Here is a 27,460-nt window from a genome sequence, read left to right on the forward strand (position 1 = left end):
TAGCTTTGATCAACATACGCTCCCCTTTTCCTGCTATTAGCAGCTCTGCAACAAGTTATGCATTTGTTGTCTGAGCCACCTAGTTCCTGGTAAATTCTGTCTTCATACCTACAGAGCACAGTTACAGATTCCGTGGTTGCTGATTCTTGCAGTGCTTCCAAAACGTTTTGCTGCTGTGTACCCCATTGTAATACTTCATACTTGGTGTAACCCCAGAATGTAAATTGAGCTATTAAGTGACTGGGTAATCGAACAGCAGGGATACAGGCATGAAAACCAACTAAGACAACGTGTCATTTATCAGGGTCTATTTGTGTAGGTGATGGAACTCATTGGATTAGGCTAGATTCACAGACAAAAAAATATTGTGCTTATTTAAAGATGATAAATGTGAGTCTCTGCTCAACAGTCATCATTGCTGCCCCCTACTCAGCCTCACAACCTGCAGTTTGGGAAACACTGGCTTGTTGTTGTAGTTGGCCCAGAACTACACAGCTTTCCTTGCACAGAGTATGTGGCTCTCTCCCACTCGTTTTCCACCTTGTCCCTTGCCACGTCACCAGCACCACCACCACCTTTAATGAGTTTGTCAGCTGTGGCTCCATCGATGGTACTTTCTAGTCTCTGAACCAGAAGATTGTGCTTTCAAGTCCCACTTCCAAGTTCCAGGCAACTGCTTCCTGCCACAGTAAAGACAAAGTGCTGCACAGTCAGAGGTCCCGGCTTTCAGATAGGATGTTCGGCTGAGATCCTGACTCTTGCCATCAAATTGAAGTTGATCCTGTGGTACTATTTTAAAGATGTAGGTGATCGTCCAGTGGTTCCCAGCCCTATGTTTATTCCTCTGTCAAGCTTTGAGTCACAATATCTGAATGATGAGAGAGAGCAGCCACAGAGAAGGCAAAAAAGGAAGCAAATCCTGCACTCCAGCTTCAACAGCTCTGGGGACGTTCTGTCCCATGTTCCTCGAGGTCTGCTGGTTGCGAATCAACCTGTTCAGTCACAAGAAGACCCTCGGCAAAAACTTGTGACGCTCTAAAAACGTTGTCCTTGAAGTGAAGGGCAGCGATGTTGTCGTACTTAATTATGCTATAATCTATTAAAGAAGGGACAGATTTGTCAAACAAACAACGTTAAAAGGGATCATTGCATTTTACAAGCTTGCTTACTTGTATTCCATTCGCAGGAGAGTAATAACATGGTGGTACCAGCCATGCAGCTGGCCAGCAAGATCCCAGACATGTCAGTGCAGCTGTGGTCTTCAGCATTACTCCGGGGTAAGTAGGAGGAAAGATCAGGTAATGGGCAGTGTTGGTTAGATGTATGTGGGATCTGGGGTGATCAGGTATGGTAATTAAATGCATTACAATAGGGTCAAGGTTAGTAGGAATTCTCCTTCAGATTCTGTTTTCCTTCCTGGCACTTTTGTTCTTCCAGTGTTTATCTTGATTATTATGGATGTAGAGTCCCAGAGTGTTAAAATTACACCAGTGTGACATTTTTGACTCAGTAGATGTCACAGGATTTTGTCTTGTATTTCCGTACTTTGTTCAAGGTAAGTGGACCGCATTGTTTCATTCTGCATCTGGAACTGAAGCTGTTCACCCAAACAGGGCATCCCAACCAGGAATGATCCTAACTTCCCAATGCCCACTTGCTTTGGATAACCATCAGGTCCAGATTTCAAGCATTTCATGGTGGGAGATCTGATGGAATTCATCTATCAGCTGCAGCCTGTCAAATACCCAGGTGGACAGGAGCTTAGGCTGTTTTATCTGCCCCCGCCAAGCATATCCTTCTCCGTACTGTGCACTAACTGTATGCTTACCTGTTTCTCGGAAGTGAAGAATGCTAATGTGTATTGGCCATCAAGAGTTGCAAAAGTGTTGCTGCAGAATTCTGCTTCTAGATTTCAGTGTTGTCAAAGTCCAGCTGAACAACTGTGCAGAAACCTCCAGCTTTGGCATTCACTGGATTTTCAATCTCATATGCCGCAGGCAGAGACCATGGCCTTTTCTGCTTGATGCTTGGGGTCAAAAGCATTGTTACTCAGATCTGTTTGTACATTTCTGAGGGACTGAGTGAGTTAACAGTATTTATAGTGACTCAGGAGCTAGAAAACGCACATTACTTTGTTTTGAGAGTTTTTTTTACCCTCAAGAAATTTACTATGTGCAAAACTCCATGTAGCTAGTGGAAGAGCTGCACTATAGAATGTTTTTCTGATGAATGCAATGTTGTGATGTTGCCACAAACAAGTTGCCAGTTGATTCTCACTGTATGGTGTGCTACTGGAAGTGGCTGATAGAAGCACATTCCCCCTACTGTCTTCAACGTTGAATCTTCGGGAGAGATGTGGAAAATCATAGGGTCTTTTTTGTTTTCTGATTTTCTGAACACTGCAGACCCTCCAAATTTTAAATATTACACCAATGTGACGTTCTTCACTATCACAGGATTTCGCGATTGTTTTACGACTAGATGCAGTACTCCCACCTGCCTCCTGGTGTCAGTAGTTGGGTATAGTTAGCAGCCATGCCACCAATAGTGCATAGCAGTGATGTGCAAGTGATGATCGTGAACTGATTCAAAACCACAAGGAATTATATGCACCACAACTTGCATTTAACATAAAATGTCTACAGATTTGTCACAGCAGTATTAAAAAGCAAAATAAAGAAATGTAAATTTGTGCACGTTAGTAGAAAGGTCACTATACTTGGAAGATACAAGTCCATGTGAGATAGAGGAACAGAGACCTAAGGATGTAATCACAAACAGCAATAATAAAATGTTTCACCACAGTTTAGCAAGGCTATTTTTTAAAAAACTGAGCACAAGCCTTTGTTTCTAAATAGATAATTGAAGAATAGGATGTAAGAAATACTAAATTCTTAAGGTTTTAGCAAAGATTTGTAGCTCGGTTGTGGGTGAGGTTGCTGACTTGCTTGCCGAGCTAACTTGTTTTTGTTCAGATGTTTTGTCACCACACTGGGTGACATCATCAGTGAGGCCTCTGATGAGGCTTCATCGAAGGCCTCACTGATGGTGTTACCAAGCATGGTGATGAAAAGTCTGAAGGAAAACTAACCAGTTTGGCAAGCAAGTCAGGAACCTCCTATTAAATTCTTATTGAAGCTTGGGTATAATCATATAGGTGGTACTGGGTTCAGTTCTCATTACGAAAAGAATGTAAGTGAACTGGTGAGGGTGCAGAGCAAGTTCAGAAGCATGATGTGAGAAATGTTCAGATATACTTACCAAGAAAGGATTGACAGGCTGGTGTCCTTTTTTCTTGGGGGTGGGGGAGAGAAAAGGGGAGAGAAAAGGGTAAAAGTGATTAAAATTATCAGAGGTTTTGATGAGAAAATAACAGAAAACATTTCCTCTTGTAGGGAAGAGCACAACCAAATATCCATCTAATATCCAACTAAAGGCCATTGACATAAAGTAGTCACCAAAAAAAATCCAATAGAGAATTCGGAAAAACTTCTTTACCCAAAGAATGGTGCAAATGTGGGACTTGTTATCACTAGCAAGAATTGAAGTGAATAAAATTATTGCATTTAAGGGGAAACTAGTCGAGTGTTTAAGAAAAGAGTAGAGGAGTGACCATGGCATATTTAGATGAGAAAGAATGGGAGGAAGCATTGCTGGACCATAAATACTGGCGTGGAGTAGTTGGGCCAAATGGCCTGATTCTGTGCCATATATCTGATGTAAAATTTGACACCGTGCTACTAAGGGGACAGATGGCCACAAATCTGGTTACAGATGGTAAGGAGAGTCTTAAGAGAAGTGGACAAGTTTAGGGAAGGAATTCTGGAGCTTATGATCTTTGCAGTAGACCATTTGGCTGCCAATGGGGTAGTGATTAAAATAAAAGGCAAAAGGCTGCAGATATTGAACACCTGAAATAAAAAGAATGCTGGAAATATTAAGGTATCATAGTATTAGTGGAGAAAGAATCAGTTAGAGTATGTGGTCAAAGACTTCTTGTCGGGAATTAGAAACTACGTTGCTGCATTGAGTTGTTGGGAGTTAACTATGTTCAAGGTTGGGCCAGTACATTACACTGTGAAATATTTAACTCGTTGAGAGGCAGAAAAGCTACTTGTTTGGATGTCAACCAAGATTAAGGTATATTTATTTCAAAGACCAGTATAAAATTATTTCCAAGTCCTTTTATTGGACAGTAGTCCCCGAATGTTCTGGGAAGTCGTTAGTTGGAGAATTGTCTGTTAGTCAATGTCTGATCCTTAATCTGAAGGAAAGGTTCTATTATATGTTCATTGTTCCAAATAATGGAATACTGACATCCTGTTTTTCACTTTATCTAACCTGAATCTACTGGGTATGCAGATACTTAGTAATGCACAGTCACACATTATCACCTTGCCTGAGATTGTTGGATTGGGGACAGGTTGGACGTCAAATTTAGAATCTGCTGCACTTGGTTCAGATAGAATACTAAAGATAACTCTGGATGTGAGTTTGCTTGCTGAGCTGGAAGGTTAGTTTTCAGACGTTTTGTCACCATTCTAGGTAACATCATCAGTGAGCCTCCGGTGAAGCGCTGGTGTTATGTCCCGCTTTCTATTTATCTGATAAATAGAATGCGGGACGTAACACCAGCGCTTCATCAGAGGCTCACTGATGATGTTACCTAGAATGGTGACAAAACGTCTGAAAACGAACCTTCCAGCTCAGCAAGCAAACTCACATCCAGAACCTCAACTTGAGCTACAAATCTTCTCAAAACTCGCTAACTAAAGATAACTGTTGCATCCTGTACCTCAGAGGGACCCTAATGTCAACTATGACTCAGTTGGTAGCACACATGCCTCTGAGTGAGAAAGTTGAGTGTTCAGGTACTGCTGTAGATATTCGAGTTATAATGCAGACTTACACTGCAGAACAGAGAATATGTTGCCTTTTCTGAAGTGCAGTCTTTTGAGTGAGACATCAGGCATGTGCTCTGTTTCCTCCCGGGTACTTTATTTCCAAGTGGAGCATGGAATTCTGGTGTCTTGATATTTATCCTTCACCTATCATCTCAAAAGGTTTATGTTGTCAATATCATGATGCTGTCCACTAATTAGCTTTCATTTTTCCTACATTACAGCAATGGTTACCCTTCAAAAAGTACGTCATTGGCTATAAACTACTGCATGATGTCTTGAGGTTATGAAAGGCACTTAAAACTGCAAGTCTTCATTTTGATCTGACCTGTGATGCCTCTTCAGTCATGTTCCCCTGAGAAGGGCTGTTCCCAACATTTTCCACTAGGTGTCATATTTTTATTGTACTGTAAATTTGTCTATCGCTGCATTTATCCCAGTTAGCTGACAAATAGACTGAGTTGCACTGTCTGACCCTGGGATACAAGTTTTACTAAAAATATCTCCAGCTCTCACATACTATCAAGACAGTTGCTGTTTCCACATAATAATAGTCCTGATTCAAAGGAAAAAAAGTTAAACCATTCCTCAAAAATTCACTGGTGAGACAAAATATGTAAAATTCTTTGCTGAAGTTCTTTGGACTTGTTGGAATGAGAAGAAAAATATCAATTAACAGAATTTGGTGTGGCGATGGCATAAGAGCTTCCATTTCCACTTCAGTGGAACTACTGCTGTACTGACACCAAAAACTAAAGCTTTGACTTTGGCTGTCCCATTCACACGTATCATCTGACTCTGCATTGCTGCTAGACCATGCACTGCTCCTGTTCTTGACAGATACTTCATTCTGGATGAGCGGCAAATTTGCTCAAATTCGCCCCAATCTTAAACTTGAGGTCGCATCCTCAGCTAATATGCCAGTGTAATACCCAGAGTATTGTACACTTCAAGTTGCTATTCTCTAGATGAAATTTTAATCCAAGGCCCTCCTACTTGATGTGCACAGAAGATGTCATTCAACCCATCACATCTAATCCAGCTCTTTGGAAGAGATATTCCATGATGGCCCCGCAGTTTTTAATTTATCCACTTCTCTTTCAAAGTTTACTATTGAAACTGTTTCCATCACCCCCTCAGGCAGTGTATGTTAGATCATTATAACTTGCTGTATGATAAAAGCAAGCCTTTATCACCTGTCTTTTTTTCCAACAATAATTGCTCCTGTGTCATCTGGTTAGTGACACTTTTGCTAGTAAAGCTAGAGGAATAAGGTCAAACTATCTACTTATAAGTAAATACTGTGAATACTGGTGCTCTGAACTGAAAACAAAGTGTGAGAGAAACTCAACAGGTGTGACAGTGTCTGTGGAGAGAGAAAGTTAATGTTTCAGGTTAATTTGAAATGAGAACCAGTTTTGAGTAGAAGTCACATTGGAGTCAAAATATTATCTTTGTTTCTCTCTCTGCAGCTCTTGCCAAACCTGCTGAGTTTCTCCAGCAGTTTCTGTTTTATTACCCTAGTAAACATTTTGAACATCTCCAATTAATAAAAATTAATTCTGTAACTTCTCCTCTACCTATGCAGGGTCTCCTGAGCTCCTCTAAAGTGCTGTAGAAAGTTGGGAGAAAGGTGCCTTAATTACACCATTTCCTTAATTTAATAATGAATAGTAGCTGCTCCTTTTGTCTAAGCAGCATTGTTCTGTCGCAAAACCTTTTTTTAAGTGTTGTTATCCTCCTCTTAGATCTGAACAAAGCTTGCGGGAACAGCATTGAAGCTCATGAAGCAGCTCAGATGCACCAGAATTTTTCTCAACAGCTTCTCAATGACCACATAGAGGCCTGCAGTCTTCCTGAACACAACCTGATCAATGTAAGTATAGTTATCCTGGGCACAATCTAGTCAACATGTACATACAACTTTCCCCAACATGACCTCTTTAAACAGTCTCATGAGAGTGTTTAAAGTGCACCCAAGAAAGCAGACAAATGGATAGTGCACAATTGTGCGTCTTCTGGTGCAGCCGACTGATTAAGCACACAGATTTAACCTTGACCGAGTACCACACGTTATGATTTAGTTACCAACATTTAATCCTGTTGTATCCAATTTCATACATAAAAACTGACCCATAACCCTGATTAGTTTCTTTTTTAATTATTTGCATATGTGCGTGTGCATATATACATATAAATAGAGAGAGAGAGACACATGGTGGTCTAGTTATGGCAGTGGGATACAATACCGGTGGGCATAGTTGTATCCCTGTATAACACTGGATTAGGATGCAGTATTGATGATGCATGTTGTTTACTGCCATTGAAGGAAAATTGGAGAAATGTTAAGTAGTATAATAAGCAGCATTAAAGGGTTTCTTAAAATACAGCTGTGTGGCAGTATCAATATATTAGAGATGCCTGGCAGATGTTGCTGTCATTTGAGGGACTGATAAACAGCAGCATTAGAGAAGCTATTGGAATTTGTGAACTTCGGTGATTTGCCAAATGTATTTTGTTTTCCAGTGGACGGATGGGCCTCTTCCTGTACAGTTTCAAGCTCAGAACGGACCCACCACTAGTCTCGCCAGCCTGCTATGAACAGAACTGAATGTGTAAAGCAGTGGAACCTCAGTGCAGCTCAGTTCGACTGAGAAGCGGTTTTGAAATCATTTCCCAGTCGTTGTTGGTCAGGTCAGACAGGAGACAGAAAAAAAAACTGTATCTGTGAGCAGCACTGTGGATGCTTTCCAGTCTTTAACCTGCTTTTCTCTGGCTGTTGAGCCTATCTCAGCATCTGTGGGTGCTGAGGATTTTGATGCAAAGGAACAGTTGGGTTGCAGCATGTCAGGTCGGCTTATCCTGTTCTCCAGTTGCCAATCCCTTTCATTGAAAATTATGTTTGTACTTTGCTAAACTCTATTCTCAACTAGCCTGTTTCTCAAGTGAACTGGAACAATTTCCTTTTGGGGGGAAATGGACAGGGGATTTTGCTCCCTTCCTCATGCCTTTGTACGTTCTTACTTCCCCTACCCCATGTCCACATTATCATACTGGCATTGAATGCTTGTCCCTGCTGTCATCCCTACTGATGTAGGTTGCCATGGAAATGGAAGCAGCACCTCAAAACTGCTCATGCTCTGAATGATTGAAGTAGTAACTTGGGGCGGGGATGTTAATTTTGTACATTTATAAATAGTATTGATACGTTCAGTGGCTTGGTGGTGCTATTTATGGCATTAGCAGTGTTTAGTGGTAACTTTTATAAAATGGCTGAGCCTGCAGTATAAGTGGGTGTCAGGATCATGGGATCCTTTGTTGACTGTGTCCAGCTATAAAGTAGTGGCTGCGGAAGCTGACAGCAGCATCCAAGGGATAGCAGTTTGGCTAAATTGGCTTGCTTCCTTCCTGCCAAAAGGTTCACCTGAATGTCTTCCCTCAGCTTTGAGGCTGTCTCACCAGGCGTTTCAATTGAGGCGAACAAGTAGACCATCATTCTCGTACAGTCTGACCTCCGCAAGGAGGAATGGCTTGACTTCTCCTATTACTCCTCCTCTTCCCATCATCATGATTCAAACTCTTAGAGCGCACATCATGGAATTATACTGCGCAAGAGGTGAATCTTGTGTCTCAACGCTGTAAATTCTCCTTTTGATTTGGTATTTTTATTTTGTGTCCAAAGACAAATCCTTAGTTCTCAGCTTGTTTAATTAAAATTTGAAAGCCGAGGGTCTTGGCCACCTCAATCATGTAGTGATCAATTTGCACAGAGCTAATCCACTGGCCAAATTCCCTCTTCCCACTCCTCCTTTTCCCCACTGGCCTCATCTTTTCCTGATGTAGTCAGCAAAACATGCCCTGACATGCACTACCAGCAGCTGTGGCCATTCAATAAGGGGTCTAACGTCCAATAATGGACATAATGTGGAGGTACCAGTGTTGGACTGTAGTGGACAAGGTCAGAAATCACAGAACTCCGGTTTGTAGTCCGACAGGTTTATTTGAAAACACAAGCTTTCAGAACCTTGCTCCTCCTCCAGGTGTTACACCTAACACCTGAAGAAGGAACAAGGCTCCAAAAGCTTTCAAATAAACCTGTTGAACAATAACGTAGTGTCGTGTGATTTCTGACCATGTAATAATGGAAACCATCCAGTTAAAAAATGTTGACCAAAAAATGATTTTAGCGTGGACCTACCGTGCTTTTAAGCAGGAGTTGGCATCTGCCTTAACAACCTAATAGCTGGATAAGTGTTACAGTACTGAGTTGTAGGACAATAGGATTTCAGTTTTAATCCAAGTCGCCAGTGGCTTGTCAAGAGCAGCAACTGGTGCATTATACCTGGCCTAAGTATCACTGAAGGAAAAAGAAACAAAAATCAGTTCCTGATATCTCTTCATTGATCCCAATTAGAAAGAGTGTACTTGTTTACACTTAACATTGATTCAACTCTTGTATGATCAGTCATGACCTCATAACTTCGTCCTAGTGTAATCCTTCTTTTTGTGACCCCTAAGTTTAACCTAAGTCTGAATGCTGATCTTAATAAATTCATATCCGTTTGAGTGAGATGAGGTGATCCGGAACAGCCAGGACTCCTGTTTTGGGTCTAAATTCACCAGGACATGCATGCATGAGCGATTACATCAATACATTTGCCCTGAGATCATATCATGGGCAAGCAAATCTTTTGACGCATTAAGAATTCCCCCTCGGAGGAAGGTATTGGTTGATTGACCATTGCAGACATCAGGAAAACTGGGAAGAAAGTTGGCAACATACAAGAAGTAAGCAAATTGAATTCCTGGACTACTACTCCCTTTAAATGGGCAAATAGGAATGAGCATTAAGGGTGGAAGTCAGCTCATGCATTTGGGATTCCATATGGGATTCTGTAGTCCTGATAGAGTAGCTGTGATGATGAGGGAGTGGGGACTCCAGTATTGGAGGTGTGGAAAGTGTCACAGTCAGTGGCTGGAGGACGTCATATAGTGCCAGTGTGTACGAGCTGAGGTTGTTGGAAAGAGCAGGCAATTGGGCAGAAACTGGGGTAAGTGGTTAAACAGTTAATACAAAAGTTAAGCCCTTCCTGTTGACGTTCGATTGTACAGAACTTGAATATTGCTGAAAAACTACATAGTTTGTCAAGGTTTTTTGCCTTACGCTGGTCAGGACAATTTGCAAGAGCATCAATTCAAGGGGAAAACCAACACACTCATGCAATATAAACTCTGATTTTCCCACTGAATTGATTTTGTTGTGAATTGTCCTGGTGCAAGACAAAAATCTTCAGCAAATTCCTTTTTTTTTCAGTAGTGTTCCTCTTGTCTTGATTTATTTTGTTTATTTTAGCATATCTCAGCCTCACAGCATTCTCTAGATGAGCATGATAATTTTTATTTAAACTATCAGTTTTTTTAAGCAATTTAGTAAGTCCGTACCAAGCAGCATTAGCGAAACAGCAATAAAAGGATCCTCTGTTTATGTTCATTGAGGACATAATTTAGAAAGTTCCCCCTTTTTTAAAACAATGACTGGTGTGGAAATACCAGGCTTCCTTGTGTGACCAGGCTAGACCCTCCTTGCTCCATAAAATCATTTCAGATCTACTAGTTTCTTCAAATGTAAGCCAAATTTTTTAATTGAATTTTTTTGTTTAATTTGACAAAATAATTCTCAACTGTCCTGGGCATCAAATTCTTCTGCCATTCTTTTAACCACTGTACTCTCTCTGACTGACCAGTGAGCTTAACCTGTAGTTTTGCATTCTGATTGCCTACTGTCAGAGACCATTTATGTAAATTTAGGGTTGTGTTGTTAACGCTAACAATATTTTGTACAGCTTGTGTTTCTTTTAAGAAATTATTGTATATTTTATTCAGTGAGATAATTAACTGAGCTAATCCCCTACTCCTGACCCTCTGGGCTTTGTAATTTATAAATTAGCAACTTCCTTCATCACATTAGGCTCTTGTAGACATATTACAGCATAGTAACATGCACATACATACTTACGTGTATACAATATATTGAACTGTCCTACGGTTCAACTGGCCAATAACCATCTTGGTTTTTTGCCTGGTAACTTTAATCAACCTTGACAGAAATCTGGGCAATAATTATATTAAGTGCAGTAGAACAACTTAAGGCTTCGCATTTTTAAAATTCTGTTTCCCTACTCCCCTGAAGAAGTCTGACTTTTACTGACACACAACTTCCAGTAGCGCTGCACACTGCGTTAGTGAGTGTCCTTTCTTCATTTTTGACCCTAGTTTGCAAGTCCCAGCTGACAAAAGGCCACTCGTTTTTGATCAAAGTCCATACTAAAGTATGATCCACCCTTGGTCACTTTTATTGGCTGGCAAGCAAAGCTTTGCTTGGCAGACTTGTTCTCTCCCTCCCCCCCCCCCCCCCCCCCCCCCAACATCTTATCTTTCCTGCCTTTTCTGGGCATGTGAGGGAAGACTTCTTCAAGGTGACCTTTCTCAACCAGTGTTCTCAGATAAATTGATGTAGGAGAGGATGGTATAATTTCATCCATTTTATGATTCCATCCAGCAAGCATTGCCCTATGCCCAGTAGTCCAAATGCAGCAATCAGTCATCCAAAGGATAAAAGGCTCCCATCTCACTCAACTGCCAGGTGGAAGTGGTATGGTTGTAATCCACCCCAATATCCTGGGTTACCATCAGTGCACGTACGATCCATCAGGGCTCCCCATTCTAATCACTGCTCCCAGCAGATTAGATGGACAGATTTTGATTGCAGCAGTATCAGTTTTCCCTGCTCTTGTCACCCACCACCTTCCAAAATATGATCAGTTAATCTACAAGCACCTTCTAAAAAGTAACACAGAGACAGCTAACAGCAGCTGAGTTGCCCAAAAGCACTGGGAAGCGAGATTTCTTGCATTCTGCGGTACTGAGGTGATGCACACCTACTATTGGCCTCACATGGTCAGCAGCAAAGGGGCAACCATCTGAACTTGTCTACAGAAACTTATGCCAGGATGGCCAATGTGGGAATGCTGTCAAAGGGGTGATATTTTGGCTTTGCATTATACTGAATATCACAGGGTCACCAAAATGCTAATTATGCATCAATTGTTAAAGCTCTTTAGGCTATTTTGGATCCTGGTATCATTTCAATATTTGACCAGTGGATCTTGTGGCTGTAACAAATTGACCATTTTTGTTTAAACACTTCTCACCCCTCTCTTTCAAATAAAAAAGAAGTTTAAAAGATGAGGTTTTTAGAAGCTTTATATATAAGCTATTCTTTATACCACACGTATAAGAATATAAGCTGAGAGCAGCACAAATAATATCACTTCAGAGTAGTTATACTAGTTACTGATAAGTCTGTTGCTTTTGAACGCCAGTAACTTAACTAACTTGATGGCAGCTTTTGCAGAATTTGAACTGTGTGCTTCTGAGATTCCACATGTAGTATGCTTCCAAGAAATGTCTTGACCTCTGGAGTAGATCAGGGCACATCCTCTGGGCTGATTTAGCTCATCTCAACCAGGACATGGTGATTGTCAAACTGGGCAGAGTTTTGGGAATGATGGCTTGTGCCCTAAAACTATGTGTGGTATAAATTTTTAAAACAGTGGTGTTGGCTTGGAGAAGTGTTTAAACAACAAATCTAGTCCTTGAATGCTTTGATACCTTGAGACTAAATGCAACAAATATTAATTTTGATAGGTATCACATGTTAGGACGTGCATGGTACGATTGTGCAGAAACAAATATCCGTGGTGAAGATTTAAATATTTTAAATAAATATATAGATTAGATAAAGAACCTCTTTTTATATAATCGAGTTGACAATATTTCTTTGTCATTTTTATAAATACTACCTGCTGTCTGACTTCGCGGTATTTATGTACTTCAGACCTAACTGGATGTGATGCAATGTAAGTTTGTTTCTGTCTGACTAGGGATCATGGAGTAGGAAGAAGGATGTCCTACTCAAGTTCCACTTATGTTGTACTTTACAGTCCTCTCGCAGGGGGAAAACCTGCATTGATGCTCCCCCGCAGTGTCCTCTTTGAAGACACATCCTCTCTATACTCTCTCCAACAACACATACCAGCCCCCGCCTCCTCAACCCACCCAGTGTATGACCCACCAGTTTCTTTGCAGTCAATTTACTGATGGCTGTCACCATCAGATATGGCTTCCCCACTGGTCAAGTGCTTACATCAGTGATCAGCTAAGTAAATTAGGAAGACTCCATGTTTGGGCTGCTGTAAGTTAACAGAAGGCAGCTTGTCTCCTCATTTTGCCATTTAAAAGATGGGTGGGATGCAGAGAAATATTGCAGGCTTCTCACTGCCCAATTACTATCAGCAAGGTCTGTTAGCAAATACGTGGTTGATGACTCCTGTTGTTCAGTAGCCACTCACTTGCTGTCCAAACTCTCTTCAGCAATAAGAGATAATGGGAACTGCAGATGCTGGAGATTGGAGCCATATGGTATCAATGTGGACTTCACCAGTTTCAAAATCTCCCCTTCCCCTACTGCATCCCCAAACCAGCCCAGTGCATCCCCTCCCCCCACTGCACCACACAACCAGCCCAGCTCTTCCCCTCCACCCACTGTATCCCAAAACCAGTCCAACCTGTCTCTGCCTCCCTAACCGGTTCTTCCTCTCACCCATCCCTTCCTCCCACCCCAAACCGCACCCCCAGCTACCTACTAACCTCATCCCACCTCCTTGACCTGTCTGTCTTCCCTGGACTGACCTATCCCCTCCCTACCTCCCCACCTACACCCTCTCCACCTATCTTCTTTACTCTCCATCTTCGGTCCGCCTCCCCCTCTCTCCCTATTTATTCCAGTTCCCTCTCCCCATCCCCCTCTCTGATGAAGGGTCTAGGCCCGAAACGTCAGCTTTTGTGCTCCTGAGATGCTGCTTGGCCTGCTGTGTTCATCCAGCCTCACATTTTATTATCTCTTCAGCAATGGTCACTTAAGCAAGCCTACAAAGCAGCTTTTGTTACCCTTGCTGATTCAGTGCCTGTGAAATCCATGCTCTTGGAGTATATTTTTCTTTCTTTTCAATTCTTTTCTCCCTTTCTCTCCCCATTTCCCCAAACCCAACCACCACGTTTCTACCTTTTCCCTTGCACCCTCCTTTAGAATGGAAGACAAAGTTTCCCAAAGGGTTGCTTTGGCATTACGCCACTACTCTTGCAGACTAGGCATTTCTCTAGTTTGACTCGTGTCTGTTCCAAGTTCTTGGATACATGCTGGTAGATCAGTGAGACTCCATGACCCACGTCTAATGCAAAGAAAGGGGTGGAATAATTATATCAGCTAGGGCTCATATACCATGGTGTCTGTTTGGTGAGAACATGACTGTGCTGTGAGAGAGATCTTCAGACCAACACTCACCATCTAGACAGTCACTTGTATGATGTGCTGGCAATACCTAAAACCTGAGCAACTACTCCACCAAATGTCCCTCTCTTCGGGCAATGAAGAGATGGAGACTGTTTATCTCTAGGAATGGAACACACCGTCCTCCAAATGAAAAATGGGGGAGGTGAAGGAAAGGGTTTTCCTCTGATTTTCTAAGAGTGGACACATGCATCACAAACAACAAGAACTGGATGAACAGTTGCAAGCACTCACTGATTTCTAAATTCAACCTTCCCAGTATTTTGGGTGATTAAGTTTTACAGTGCATATAAACCAAGACAGTAACTACTACAATAAATAAATTAATTTTTCAACTACACAGATCTTGTGTATAGCATTGTCAACTAGGTATGTTCATTTTCATCTCTGCAAATCTTCTACTTTTTGTACAGACAATTCAAAGTATTTTGACTAAGATAATGTTTTAATATGTACTCTTATCATGTATCTGGTGCACCAGTTTCTGTGTAATTCTGTTTCCTTAAGAATCAATGTAATGGCAGGTTTGTTAACACGTATGGTGTTTTAGCATCACTGTACTTTTTGGAATAGTTTATTAAATGTTTAGATGTTTTGAGATGTAAAGGATTCCTCACTTCAGTGATAAACATCACTGTGAAATGGGGAAAGCTCAGTTTGTAAATATGGATCTTTGTAAACAGAACCTGCCTGTCGCTGTGTTTTTAGCTTTCTATTATGTTTGGAGTAACTTTTTTGGTTTTTTTCTATATATCAGGGAATTTTTAAATAAATTCGTAAATGTAAGCTTTTAATGAGCCTGTGCTGTTCTTCTCTGGAGTTTGACAACTGAACTTATCTCAGGAATGGGATTTTCTCCAATCTATTAGTTCCAAATTTATTAGCTTTTAACTGTTGATGGCTTGAAATGCCTTGTGAAAAGCATTGCCAGCAAGTCCGAGCCTATGCCATCCATTTTATTCTTTATACTGATATTTTGTTTGCCTCTCGTTGACTTTTGTGTTTGTTAAGAGAGCAGATTTCTTGAAGTATTTGCAGTTTCCACACTGCTTGTCAGCAGTTGCTTTTAAAGCAATAAAACTTCACTAAACATTTCTCAAGAGACAACATTTGGCAAAACCACAGAAGGAATCGTTTGGGGAGGAGTGGTAATGTCATTGGACTAGTTTTCCCTCCAAACTAAAGTGATGGCAACATGGGTTTGAATCCACCATGGCAGATAGCAAAATCTAACTTCAACTTAAAAAGAACTAGAATTTAAAAGAAACTTGTCTCTTGTTGTAAAAAAAAAACCCAGGTGGTTTACTGATGTCCTTTAGGGAAGGAAATCTGCTCCCCTTACCTGGTCTGACCTTCATAGCAATGTGGTTCATTTTTAACTCACTGGTCATTTAGCAATGCGCAGTGAGTGCTGGCACAAACAGCGACACCTGCATCCCAAGAATAAAAGCATAAAAGCCTGGTTAAAAAAAGTGACTTAAGAAAATAGGGTTAACGTCAAGAGTGGAGACTGGATGAACACAGCAGGCCAAGCAACATCGTAGGAGCAGGACAGCTGACGTTTCAGGCCTAGACCCTTCTTCAGAAATGATTTCTGAAGAAGGGTCTGGGCCCGAAACATCAGTTCTCCTGCTCCTCCAATGCTGCTTGGCCTGCTGTGTCATTCAGCTCTACACCTTGTTGTCTGATTCTCCACATCTGCAGTTCCTACTACCCCTTAACGTCAAGAGTACATAGTTCAGACAGCAGAGAACAGATGCAGGGTCAAACTGCTTTTAATGTTTTGTTACTGCCAGAAATGGATGGAAACTGGGCCGGTAACTGACAGCAGAAACTAAAACCTGGCTGTCTGCAGTTCCATTAGGTAGCCACTTGTGTATAGTTTTTGTTTAACCTTGACTAGCCAATGATGCAATAGGACATGCCATGTGCTTAAAATGTTAAAAGGATTCAGCAGGGTATGTTGAATTGAACTACTAACTCATTAAGTGGAGTGGAATCCAGACCATGGGGTAAGACCTTGATATTTGAACTGAGACAATATCAACAAGCACCACAAAAGATCCTGGAAATCCAGCATTCCCTCCCTGAATAGCTGTTGAGGTTGGATATTGATTGGAACTAAGATTGATAATTTTTTTAAGGATATCAAGGAACATGGAGCTGTACAGATGATAGATGGCATTATGGTTTGCAGGGAGAAGTAGTGGCATAATGATATTGTCACTGGATTAGTAATCCAGAGCCTCTTTGGATCCAAATCCTAAAAAGTTAACTTCTATTAGTTACGTCTGTATTGGAAAGTTAGTATTATTAATATGGAAACTATTAGATTATTAGAAACCTAATGTGATTTGATAATATCCTTTAGGAGAGCATGTCTGCCTCCCTTGTTTGGTCTGGCCAAATATGACTCCAGACCCACAGCAACGTGGTTGAATCTAAAATGTCCTTTACACCATTAAGCAGGTGAATAAATGCTGTCTTACCCAATGACATCCATATCCCATGATAACACTGTAGTAGTCACAAACTCCAAGACTGCAGCAAAATATCCCTGCCTGATGGACTGTTGGGAATGTGGGAAGAATCAAATGATTATAAAGTAGGAAACTTAATAGATTCAAAATTTGAATTTTGCCCAGCATAAATAAGGTGAAATGTTCCACCACCAATAGGTTAGAGAGATTTTTTAATTAGCAGATGAGTCAAGGGTTATGAGGACTACATGATTAAGAATTAAATCCCAAGGATTTTGCAGGAGTTTTATAAAACAAGACACAGCCACATCATGAGATGTTGAATCATATGACAAAAAACTTGAAGAGGTAGGTTTTAAAGAACATATTGGAGACCTGTAAGGAGGTCATTCCAAAGCTGAAGGCGTATCCACAATGCTTCACCACTAAGTTAGATTATGGCTAAACTACATCAGGTTGTGTCTTTCCTGTCCTGTTCCCATATCTTTGGTTCCCCTCATGTCAAACTTTCAGTTTTAACAATTCAACAATTGAGTAGTTACAACCTTCTAAGTACAGAATTCCAAACGATTCATAATCCCCAATCAAGCAATTTCTTCCTAGTTCAGTTCTAAAAGGCCATCTTCATACATTGAGTCTGTGATCTTGAATTGTTCATTCTTCAAAAGGCCAGCACTAGTCTTTAAGTCTCTATGATCACAAGCTCTTCAGCATTTTATATATTTCAATGAGATCACACTTTATTCTCCTTTGACATATTGAAAGCAATAGTTGCATTTATATAGTGCTTTTCACGACCACTGGATGCCTCAAAGTGCTTGATTATGAAGTACTTTTGATGTGTAATGTAGAAACAGCTCATAGTAAACTTGTATCAGAAATAATGGGAACTGCAGATGCTGGAGAATCCAAGATAACAAAGTGTAGAGCTGGGTGAACACAGCAGGCCAAGCAGCATCTTAGGAGAACGAAAGGTGACGTTTCAGGCCTAGACCCTTCATCAGAAAAGCTTTTCAGATGAAGGGTCTAAGCCCGAAACGTCAGCTTCTGTGCTCCTAAGGTGCTGCTTGGCCTGCTGTGTTCATCCAGCTCTACACTTTGTTACCTCATAGTAAACTCCCTCATGCTGAGAGACCACATGTCAAATACTGTGAGCAGCTTTGGTCCCCATATTTAAGGAAATAAAATAATTCATTGGAGGCAGTTCAGAGAAGGTTCGCTGGTGTGGTGAGATTGTGTTATGAACAAAGGCTAAACCGGTTGGGACTCTACTGGCTGGAGTTTAGAAGAATCAGAGGTGATCTCACTGAAACATAGGATTCTTAAGGGGCTGGTCAGGGTAGATGCTGACAGGACGCTTCCCCTCATGGGAGAGTCTAGGACTGGAGGGCATTGCCTTAGAATTAAGGGGTACCAATTTAAGACTGAGATGAGGAGGAACTTCTCACAGAGAGTTGAGAGTCTTTGGAACTCCTTGCCACAGAGAGCTTTAGGGGACAGAGTCCTTGTGTGTAGTTAAGGCTGAGATATATTGTTGATCAGTTGGGGAATCGAAGGGAATGGGGAAAATACAGGACATGAGGAATTTCGGATCAACCACGATCTTACTGAATGATGGAGCAGCTTGAGGGGCTGAATCGTCTACTCTTAGAGTTATAGAATCATGGAGATTTACAGCACAGAAACAAACCCTTCGATCCAACTCATCTATGCTGACCAGATAGCCTCAATAATCTTGTCCCATTTGGCCCATATCCCTCTAAACCTTTTCCATTTATATACCCATCCAGATGCCTTTTAAATATTGTAATTATACCAGCTTCCACCACTTCCTCTGGCAGCTCATTCCATACACGTACCACCCTCTGCATGAACAAGATGCATCTTGGGTCCCTTTTATATCTTTCCCCTCTTACCTTCAATCTATGTCTTCTAGTTTTGGACTGCCTCACTCTGGGGAAAAGACCTTGCCTGTTTACCCTATCGAGGCCCCTCATGATTTTATAAGCATCAATAAGGTCACCCCTCAGCCTCAGATGCTCCAGGGAAAATAGCACCAGCCTATTCAAACTCTCCAACCCTGGCGACATCCTTGTAAATCTTTTCTGAAACCTTTCAAGTTTCACAACATCCTTTTAACAGCAGGAAGACCAGAATTGAACGCAGTATTCCAAAAGCGGCCTAACCTATGTCCTGTATAGCCGCAAAGTGACCTCCCAACTCCTATATACAGTGCACTGACCAATAAAGGCAAGGATACCAAACACCACCTTCACCACCCTGTCTACCTGTGACTCCACTTTCAAGGAGCTATGCACATGCACTCCAAGGTCTCTTTGTTCAGGAACATTACCATTCAGTGTACAAGTCCTGCCCTGATATGCCTTTCCATCTTACATTTATCTAAATTATACTCCATCTGCCACTCCTCGGCCCTTTGTCCCATCTGATCGAGACCCTGTTGTACTCTTGAGGTAATAAAATGTGAGGCTGGACGAACACAGCAGGCCAAGCAGCATCTCAGGAGCACAAAAGCTGAAGTTTCGGGCCTAGAACCTTCATCAGAGCTCTGATGAAGGGTCTAGGCCCGAAACGTCAGCTTTTGTGCTCCTGAGATGCTGCTTGGCCTGCTGTGTTCGTCCAGCCTCACATTTTATTATCTTGGAATCTCCAGCATCTGCAGTTCCCATCATCTCTGTACTCTTGAGGTAACCTTCTTCACTGTCCACTGCACTTCCAATTTTGGTATCACCTGAAAACCATATGTCTTATGTTCACATCCAAACCATTTATATGAAAATGATGAGAAGCAGTGACCCAGCACCAATCCCTGTAGCACATTGCTGGTCACAGGCCTCCATTCTGAGAAACAACCCTGCACCATCACCCTCTGTCTTCCACAGGAGCCAGTTCTGTATTCAAATAGGTAGTTCCCCTTGTATTCCATGTGATCTAACTTTGCTAACCAGTCTACCATGAGGAAACTTGTTGAATGCCTTACTGAAGTCCATATAGATTACATCACTCTTGTTCCTGTTTCATATGGTCTTAGGAACACTAAGGTCCCTCTGATCCTTGATGCTTCCTAGGCAGTTGATGCTAGATCAGTTGTTAAAATTGCCCATCTCAGATTAAACATTATGATAAGCAAAGGTACCACGGTGTATGGGCTAAAAGTAAGTATATGGAACACACAAACAGAAAATGCTAGAGAAACTCATCAGGTCTGGCAGCATCTGTGGAGAGAAAACAGTTAATTTTTTGAATCCGGTGCTCACCCATGATCTCAGTGAATGCCCTGCTCCTCTTCAAGTTGGTCGACCATTCATAATCGTGTACTCCCAGGTCTGAACATCCATCATTATCCCTTTACCTTGTTAAGTCCTTCCAAAATGAGTCACCTCACTAATTTTCAGTCAAGACCCCTAAGTGGACTTAACTTTCCAGAGAAAGATGCCCCCAAATGAAATGGAGAGAATTAACAGATGCCATGTTGGAAAACTTGAGTTAATCAAAGCCCTAGTTTTGGTCAAGAGTGGGTTAAAGACAATGACCCTACTCTTGACCCTAATTGCGCATCATTAGAGAGCCTCAGTGGATTATGGGAAAGGGCCCTGTTAATCACTTCGGGAAACCCCACCGTTGACAGCTGGATCCGCCCTCTGCCTTTCAAACTAACTTGATGATCTGGTCTCGCCCCCTCCGTCACGATTGGGTCATATGGTGAGTGCTGTCCTTGCTAATGGTTGTAGCGACCGCCAATAGAAGACGTCCGGCACGTAGCCCAACCATGAGGGTGTCGACTGACGTCACTGAGCTGATTGGCCTATCCCTTTACGAACTATTATTGGTCAACCCTGAAGGCACTGGCACAGTCGATTGGATTATTGGACGTCAGTCAAATCGGCTAGCTGTCAGCCTCCCGCCATTAAACAATTACGTCTCGCAGTTCTACAACGATGATTGGTTCGTCTTCCCACACGTCGGCATGACTATTAGACAAATTCGTGTCCATCATTCTCCACCCACGTGTGGAGCCAACACGTTCATATGACACCCCACCCCTTTGGCCCCACTCCCCTTTGTCGGGATTTCTATTGGTCTATCCTGGAACAAATTCAGAGATGATTGGAAAATTACCGTGTCAGTCAGCTCGCCGGCCACCCGGCAGCAAGATAGGTTGAGACAGACCCGGAAGTCAGCCTCCATTTTAACCATTGTTACGGTGGAAGGAGGGGGAGATTCGGGTCATCGCTCATAGCAACGGGAACCGGGCAAGAAAAGAAATAAAATATCCCCCTTCCCTTCCAACTCCAGATTACCCCCCGTGCTTGCAACCTAATTATATTTTTTTAATCGACTCCCATAAATAGAGAGGAAAAAAAAACTTATTTTTAAAAGAAAAACAATTACAATGGCGGTTATGAAGCCTGAGGCCTAACTTCACTCCTGAAGCCTCGGGGTCGAGTAGATGGTCTGGCCGTACCGGCGAGCTTTGATCCCGGGGTCCATGAGACGCTGAAGCTGAAGGGATTTTTCTTTTGAGGAAAAGAAGAAAATAAAGGAAACAAAACAAAAAAAAGACACAGATATCGCCCGGAGCTCCCTCCAATCTTCCCCCCTGCAACAACCACCCTCCCAGCCCCCCTCAAATAATCACTGGAGGGAGGTAATCAGCCAAGTAACAGGTATCAGAATAAGGTTCCACCTCGATATTTATTGCTTGTTCTGTATTTTATAAAGTAGCTTGATTCAAGAATCCCATATTCGAGAGAAACGAATGGCTATTGCACTTGTTGGGTATGACAGATTGAGTGTGGGAGAGTTTTAAGACTACAAACCGGTCCAACTTTCTGTTTTTAAGAAGGGGTTGTGATGGGTGCAGGTAGTAATGAACGTGCAATTTTGTTTGAACACTTTTAAAAAAGCCTAAAGTTTGTTGTTTGAGGCCTTTAACTGTTTAAAAGTTCTGCTGAGAAGTTCATTTTGATACTTTCCTTTAAGAAAGATGATTTATTGAAAACTTTTACTTCCCTTTGTGTTTGCTTTGTCAAGTGTATGTAAGTTGAGTTTTGCTTTGTAAACTTCAAATTATTCAATCATGTGGGATTATAAGTGTTTTCAGATTTGTGAATTATGTGGGAAATACATCAGTGTTTGTCTAATCTATCCTCGTTCCAAAAGTGGAGATTTTAATGTTAGGTCTTAATGATTTGTTTAGTGATAAATGGTTGGCTTGATGGTAAAAGGTTGGGATGATTCTCTAAATATTCAGGCTCGGATGGAGAGAAATGCAGATGTTTTTAATTTGCAAACCTCTGGGAGCTCTCATTGAGAACTCAAAGTTCAGTTAGTATTAGAGTGTAAAACTTGTAGTACAGATGCTACAATCAGCATTAAATGCTTTACTCCAGGCTCCAAATAATGTAAATATTTCACAAAACACAGTGTTTGTCTACACCAAGTTGCTTTGAATCAGAGTTCCACGATTGCTACAGGGCCTCAGTTTTAAGACTTAAGTGTCCAGTGTTTTCTATAAGAGACCATTATATGGTTTTAATACATTTGAGAGTGTAAATGTGCCAAAAGACTTTTGCAAATCTCTATCTGGTCTCTTAGGCATAACGCCTACAAATTTGGAATTTACCTTTTGGGAGTTTTGATGAACTTTTAATTGGATCGTGTTTGTCTGTCACAAGGGGAAGGTGTGGTGTCACCGTTCAAGGTTGTGGGTGCTTTGGGTGTCACCTGACAGGAAGCAAATGTTTTATTGACAATTATGGTACTTGATAGAGCTGTGAGACCCTTGTGCAGTCAAGTCTATATATTTTAGCTTTTGACCTTTGACTTGAAAGCTTTGAGCAATAGCTTGGTTAGACTGTAATTTTTAAACTAAGTGTACAGGAAACTGGTTTGCGTAGTAAGGGTAAGAAAGAGAATGCTACTTCAAGTTAAGCAATGGTCAATTCTTTCCTTCCTCTGGTCAGCAAAATGAAAGGATGGTTCTCACTCTAGATTGATGTTATTTTAGTTTGTGACATTAGATGAAGTCTCAATTTGCATAACTGATTGCAAATACTGCACATGAAGTCAGTGTTGAAGGCATGAAGAGGTTTTGCATTTGACTCGCTTATCCTGAAAACAGTTGACTGTTCACCTCAAATGTCAACATTCTGAATTACGGTGACTCTCCAGTGTGCGTTGTTTCTTTCTCTCCCATGTATTGGAATCCAGTTTTCAAGCTCCAAGGTTGGCTTTCAAATTGTCTTTCTTGTAAAATTTGAGTCGTCCAGTGAGTGAGCTCTTGTTTGCGGAGAAATGCTACAAGAGTGCCGATACGCCAGAGGACATTCAGTTACATGTTTAGCACTTTGCCCTATCTTAGAACACTTTGGTCTGACAAAATTTAATGGTGCAGAGACCTGATATGACAGTAATTGACTGGATTGGATTGTCCTGCTTTTTGTGGACAAGATATGTGTGGCAGTTTTTTTAATATTCTTGCCTGGATGTGGATGCTGTAGCACTACTGGAATAGTTTGACTACGGCTGTAGCTAGTTCCAGAGCACGTCTTTAGCAATACAGCTGGAATATGGATCGGCCCTAATCATTTATTGTATCCAGTGTGCTCTGTATGCATCAGTGACACAATACAGTCTAAATTGAGTTGCTAAAGATCACACTCAGCTCTGTTGGGGCATTCAAGACAAGGCCATTTTTGATCATTCACTTGGCATTCTGGCAGAACATTGCTAGTGTTACACTTGTCTCTTGTACTGTGGGTTATGCCATTATTTTGGATGAGAATATTCGTGGAAATCTCCCCTCAAGTTGTTTAATGCCGTGTATTTCTGGATGTGGCAAATGGTACTCTGATCTTAGGAACTAACTCAGAAGTCGTTCTCCCTCCACTTAACTGTTGTTTTCTGTGGCAACCAAATCCATGTACTTGATATTTCAGGTTAATGTGAAAGCAGGTGCAAGCTTATCAAATTATCTTGTTTATGTTGAGGCGCAGTTCTGTTTCTAAACCCATAATTAAAATCTCTGGGTCGTTTCAAATGAACTATTAAGCTATGCTGCCAGTCAATCCTTAACTTGTGCAAAATGGCAATTGTACGTTGGACACTTCTACCACACAGTGTAGTCAATGGGAAGGTTTTGGAGGGAGTTTGTCAAGTCAGCTTTGATTCCTTGATTGAAATGTTGTCTAATATGCAATGGAGGATTATGCAGCCCATCTAATTCCAATTTTAGACAATTGGGATATTGAGCAAATCGATCCTTCGTTTACGTTCATATTTTTTATACTGAATCTGGTGTACGCTTGTTCACTCTTTCTCTCTTCATCAGGATAATTTGTTAATCTGGTTGCATGTTTGTGTTGTCAGCATTATTGTCACAGTATTAATATATATTTTGATGCGACAGTGAAATCTATTTTTGTTCTGGTTTGTTAAGTCTGATGTGAGCACACCAGTGTCCATCTTGTGACCTGCTCAGTTAGTTGTTTCTGTTAAACAAATCTCTTTGAGCAGAGATGACTTCACATAAAAGCAGCAGTTAACAGTGCTGGTGCTTAGAAGTCAGTGTGTTGAGGCAAGTGACTATGTGCCCCAGAATCTTGTTGTTCATACTTCCTTATCCTTTGCATTAGACCAATTGAAGACCAGGTGCTGTGTTGAATCTGGTCAATGAGCAAAAGCAGTGAGGTTGGTTCTTTTCTTTGCTTCTGTCTGATATGCAGACCTATGCTTTGGATTTCTTGTAAACTTTGCTCGTGTGTGCATGTGGATATGGTATTTATCCTTTATATTTTCTCTTCTCCACCTCTTTTGTCCTCGCAACGCCACTTCTTGTCCATAAAGCGTTGTTACTTGGCGGCAGTTTCCCAGATGTGTGATCATTTGCTGGCCTCATAAAAGGCATCACACCTAAGCCTCAACATGAGTATTGCCGGAACTTGGTTACTGAACATTTGTAAACACATTCCCTGTCCAGAGTAACCCCTCCATTCTTCTCCCAGCCTAGCAGAACTGAAGCTATTTCAGATGCTATAGCTGCTGCTCAGAGGCAAAGACACAGCTGGAAGTAAACTACTGAACTTCTGTGTTGAGGGTTCTTATCACTTCGCAGCCTTTACCAAGTGAACTGTGGGAGAAATACTTTGTTGTATGAATTTTTTACATGTCTGTGAGGAGACGACTGTGGAGAAGGAAGTACTTGTGGCTTTTATAGCTTTAATGAACTCTGTGCCTACGTGTGTTAACACCTGTCCAAAAGTAGGCCTGAAATTTGTGGAAATACTTGGCAATGCGAAATCAGCAGATATTTAAGAAAGAGAGCCGGTTGGATTCTTGGGATGGGTGGGTGTTGCTCTCAGGACATTTCATGGCCTGTGTGGTTAGCTGATCTGACTCGTCATTGGTTTAAGGAGCCAAAACCTGTTGCATCTCCTACTCCTGGTACTGTTCAGTGCCTCCTGTCAGGAAGGAAGTGGGTGGGTGGGGGTGTGTGGTTAGAACAGAATCAGCCTCTTATGTGATCTTCTGTTAGCCAAATGACTACATCAAAGTTTTTGGATGAGGTGCTTACTCAAGACAAGGTGCAAGGGAATGACGGAAATGTATCCGTAAGGCTCAGTACATCGCGGTGAGAAGAATGGAAATCTGGAATTCTAGGCTTTCACATTGGTGTTTAAAATCAAACTCGCCAGTAAGAAGAAAACTAACATTACCAGACAATGACCATCTCCATTAAGGGATAATCTGACCATCAGTGCTTGTCATTCAATGGTGTTACCATTGTTCGATTTCCCACTGTCAACATCCTAAGGGTTATCATTGATTAGAAACAGAGCGGAATTAGCCTTCTAAATTCAATGGTTAAAAGAGTAAGTTGGAGGCCAGGAAATCTGCAGCGAATATCTCATCTGACTCCCCAAAACCTGCCATTATGTAGAAGGAATGAGTCAGGAGTGTGATGATATACACAAGATATTGTGACTATTTGGCATTCAGTTGTTGGCACTGATTTCCCTTTGTTATTGAAGGTGGTTGTTTCTTGTGTACGTACAATCATCTTTTTTTGTTTTAGCATGGCTGTGAAGCCTGATTGCAGAACTCCATGAATGACTGCATTGTGGCCAAGCATGAATTCTCTGATTTTATTGGGTTGAAGCCAGTCTTTCCAGGTGTCTTGTCCTTTGACCTTATCTGCCTGTTTTCTTTGCTGTTCGAAGGAGGCAGTGCCACTACTCGGTTACAAAGTAGTTCTTTCTTTCTCCCCATCTGCCATGAAAATACTGCATTTCCTGAGGTTCCTCCTCAAGGCGTCCATGAACCCTAACCTCATACAACCTTGAAAGTGAAGTCTAGTTTAAGTTGTAAATACGTTGTGACTATCTAGATATCTAATTCATATTCCAACATTTAACTTTTAGTTTTAGGCTTTGTGACATTTCCTATAGAGAATGGGTTAGATGTAATTAAAGCAACCTTGGGGGTTAGACCATAAGACATAGGAATGGAAGTAAGGCCATTCAGCCCATCGAGTCCACTCTGCCATTAATCATAGCTGATGGGCATTTCACCTCCACTCCCCTGCACTCTCCTGGTAGCCTTTGATTACCCTTGGAATCGGGGATGGAGGCAAAAGGCGCAAAATTATAGGCCAGTTAGCCTGACCTTGGTCGTTAAGGTTTTAGAGTTCATTATTAAGGATGAGATTGTGGAGTACTTGGATGTACATGGTAACATAGGGCTGAGTCAGCATGGTTTCGTCATGGAGAGATCATGCCTGTCAAATCTGTTAGAACTCTTTGAGTTAACGAGCAGGTTAGACAAATGAGAGCCAGTGGCCATGTTCTATTTGTATTTCCAGAAGGCCTTTGATAAGGTACCACGCAGGAGGCTGCTAAATAACCTAAGAGCCCATGGTGTTGGGGACAAAGTACTAATATGGTTATAGGATTGGCTGACTGGCAGAGAGTGGGGTTAAAGGGGTCTTTTTCAGGACGGCAGCTGGTGACTATTGGAGTTTGGCAAGAGTCAGTGTTGGGACCACAACATTCACGGTGTACATTAATGTTCTGAATGAAGGAACCAAGAGCATTGTTGCTAAATTTGCAGATGACACACAAGATAGCTGAAGGGGCAGGTCGTGTTGAGGTGCAGAGTCTGCAGAAGAATTTTGAAAGGCTAGAAGAGTATGCAAAGAAGTGGCAGGTAGAGTACAATATGGGAAAGTGTGAAGCTGTGCACTTTGGTAGGAAGAATAGAGACATAGACTTTTATTTTAAACATGGAAAGGTTTCAGAAATTTGAAGCACAAAGGGATTGGGAGTCCGAATTCAGGATTCCTTAAAGGTAACATGAAGGTTCATTTGATAGTAGGAAGGCAAATGCAGTTCTTTTGTTTTTATTCATTCGTGGAACGTGAGTTCATCTGGATGGATGAACATTAATTACCTGTATCTAGCTGCCCTTGAGAAGCTGGTGAGCTGCCATCTTGAGCTGCCGCAGTCCATGTGCTGTACGTTGACGCACAAGGCCGTTAGGGAGGGAATTTCAGGATTATGACCCAGCGACAGCGAAGGTTTGGTGATCTATTTCCAAGTCAGGATGCTGAGTGGTTAGGAGAGGACCTTGCAGGAGTTGGTGTTCTAGGT

The 27,460-nt window shown here is 41.6% G+C and overlaps 2 protein-coding genes and 1 long non-coding RNA gene across 8 annotated transcripts in view; 2 read left to right on the forward strand and 1 right to left on the reverse strand.

The window, feature by feature from the left end:
• mau2 (MAU2 sister chromatid cohesion factor) overlaps positions 1-11,308 on the forward strand; it is a 61,760-nt gene extending 50,452 nt beyond the window's left edge. The window contains exons 17-19 of the mRNA XM_048559658.2: positions 1,187-1,277; positions 6,650-6,777; positions 7,428-11,308. Coding sequence (XP_048415615.2) covers positions 1,187-1,277; positions 6,650-6,777; positions 7,428-7,502 — 294 coding nt within the window. The 3' untranslated portion in view covers positions 7,503-11,308. The remainder of the gene's footprint in view (positions 1-1,186; positions 1,278-6,649; positions 6,778-7,427) is intronic.
• Positions 1-20,389, reverse strand: part of LOC125465800 (uncharacterized) — a 34,546-nt gene extending 14,157 nt beyond the window's left edge. The window contains exons 1-2 of the long non-coding RNA XR_007250317.2: positions 20,069-20,389; positions 3,262-3,294 (exon numbers count right to left, since the gene is read on the reverse strand). This is a non-coding gene — a long non-coding RNA (uncharacterized LOC125465800). The remainder of the gene's footprint in view (positions 1-3,261; positions 3,295-20,068) is intronic.
• A 620-nt stretch (positions 20,390-21,009) lies between these two features.
• gatad2ab (GATA zinc finger domain containing 2Ab) overlaps positions 21,010-27,460 on the forward strand; it is a 137,306-nt gene continuing 130,855 nt past the window's right edge. For all 6 annotated transcript variants that reach the window (XM_048559794.2, XM_048559796.2, XM_048559798.2 and 3 more), the window contains exon 1: positions 21,010-21,478. The gene's annotated coding sequence lies outside the window, so the exon portion shown is untranslated. The remainder of the gene's footprint in view (positions 21,479-27,460) is intronic.

This window comes from Stegostoma tigrinum, chromosome 30, assembly GCF_030684315.1.
Source record: "Stegostoma tigrinum isolate sSteTig4 chromosome 30, sSteTig4.hap1, whole genome shotgun sequence".
Lineage (NCBI taxonomy): Eukaryota > Metazoa > Chordata > Chondrichthyes > Orectolobiformes > Stegostomatidae > Stegostoma > Stegostoma tigrinum.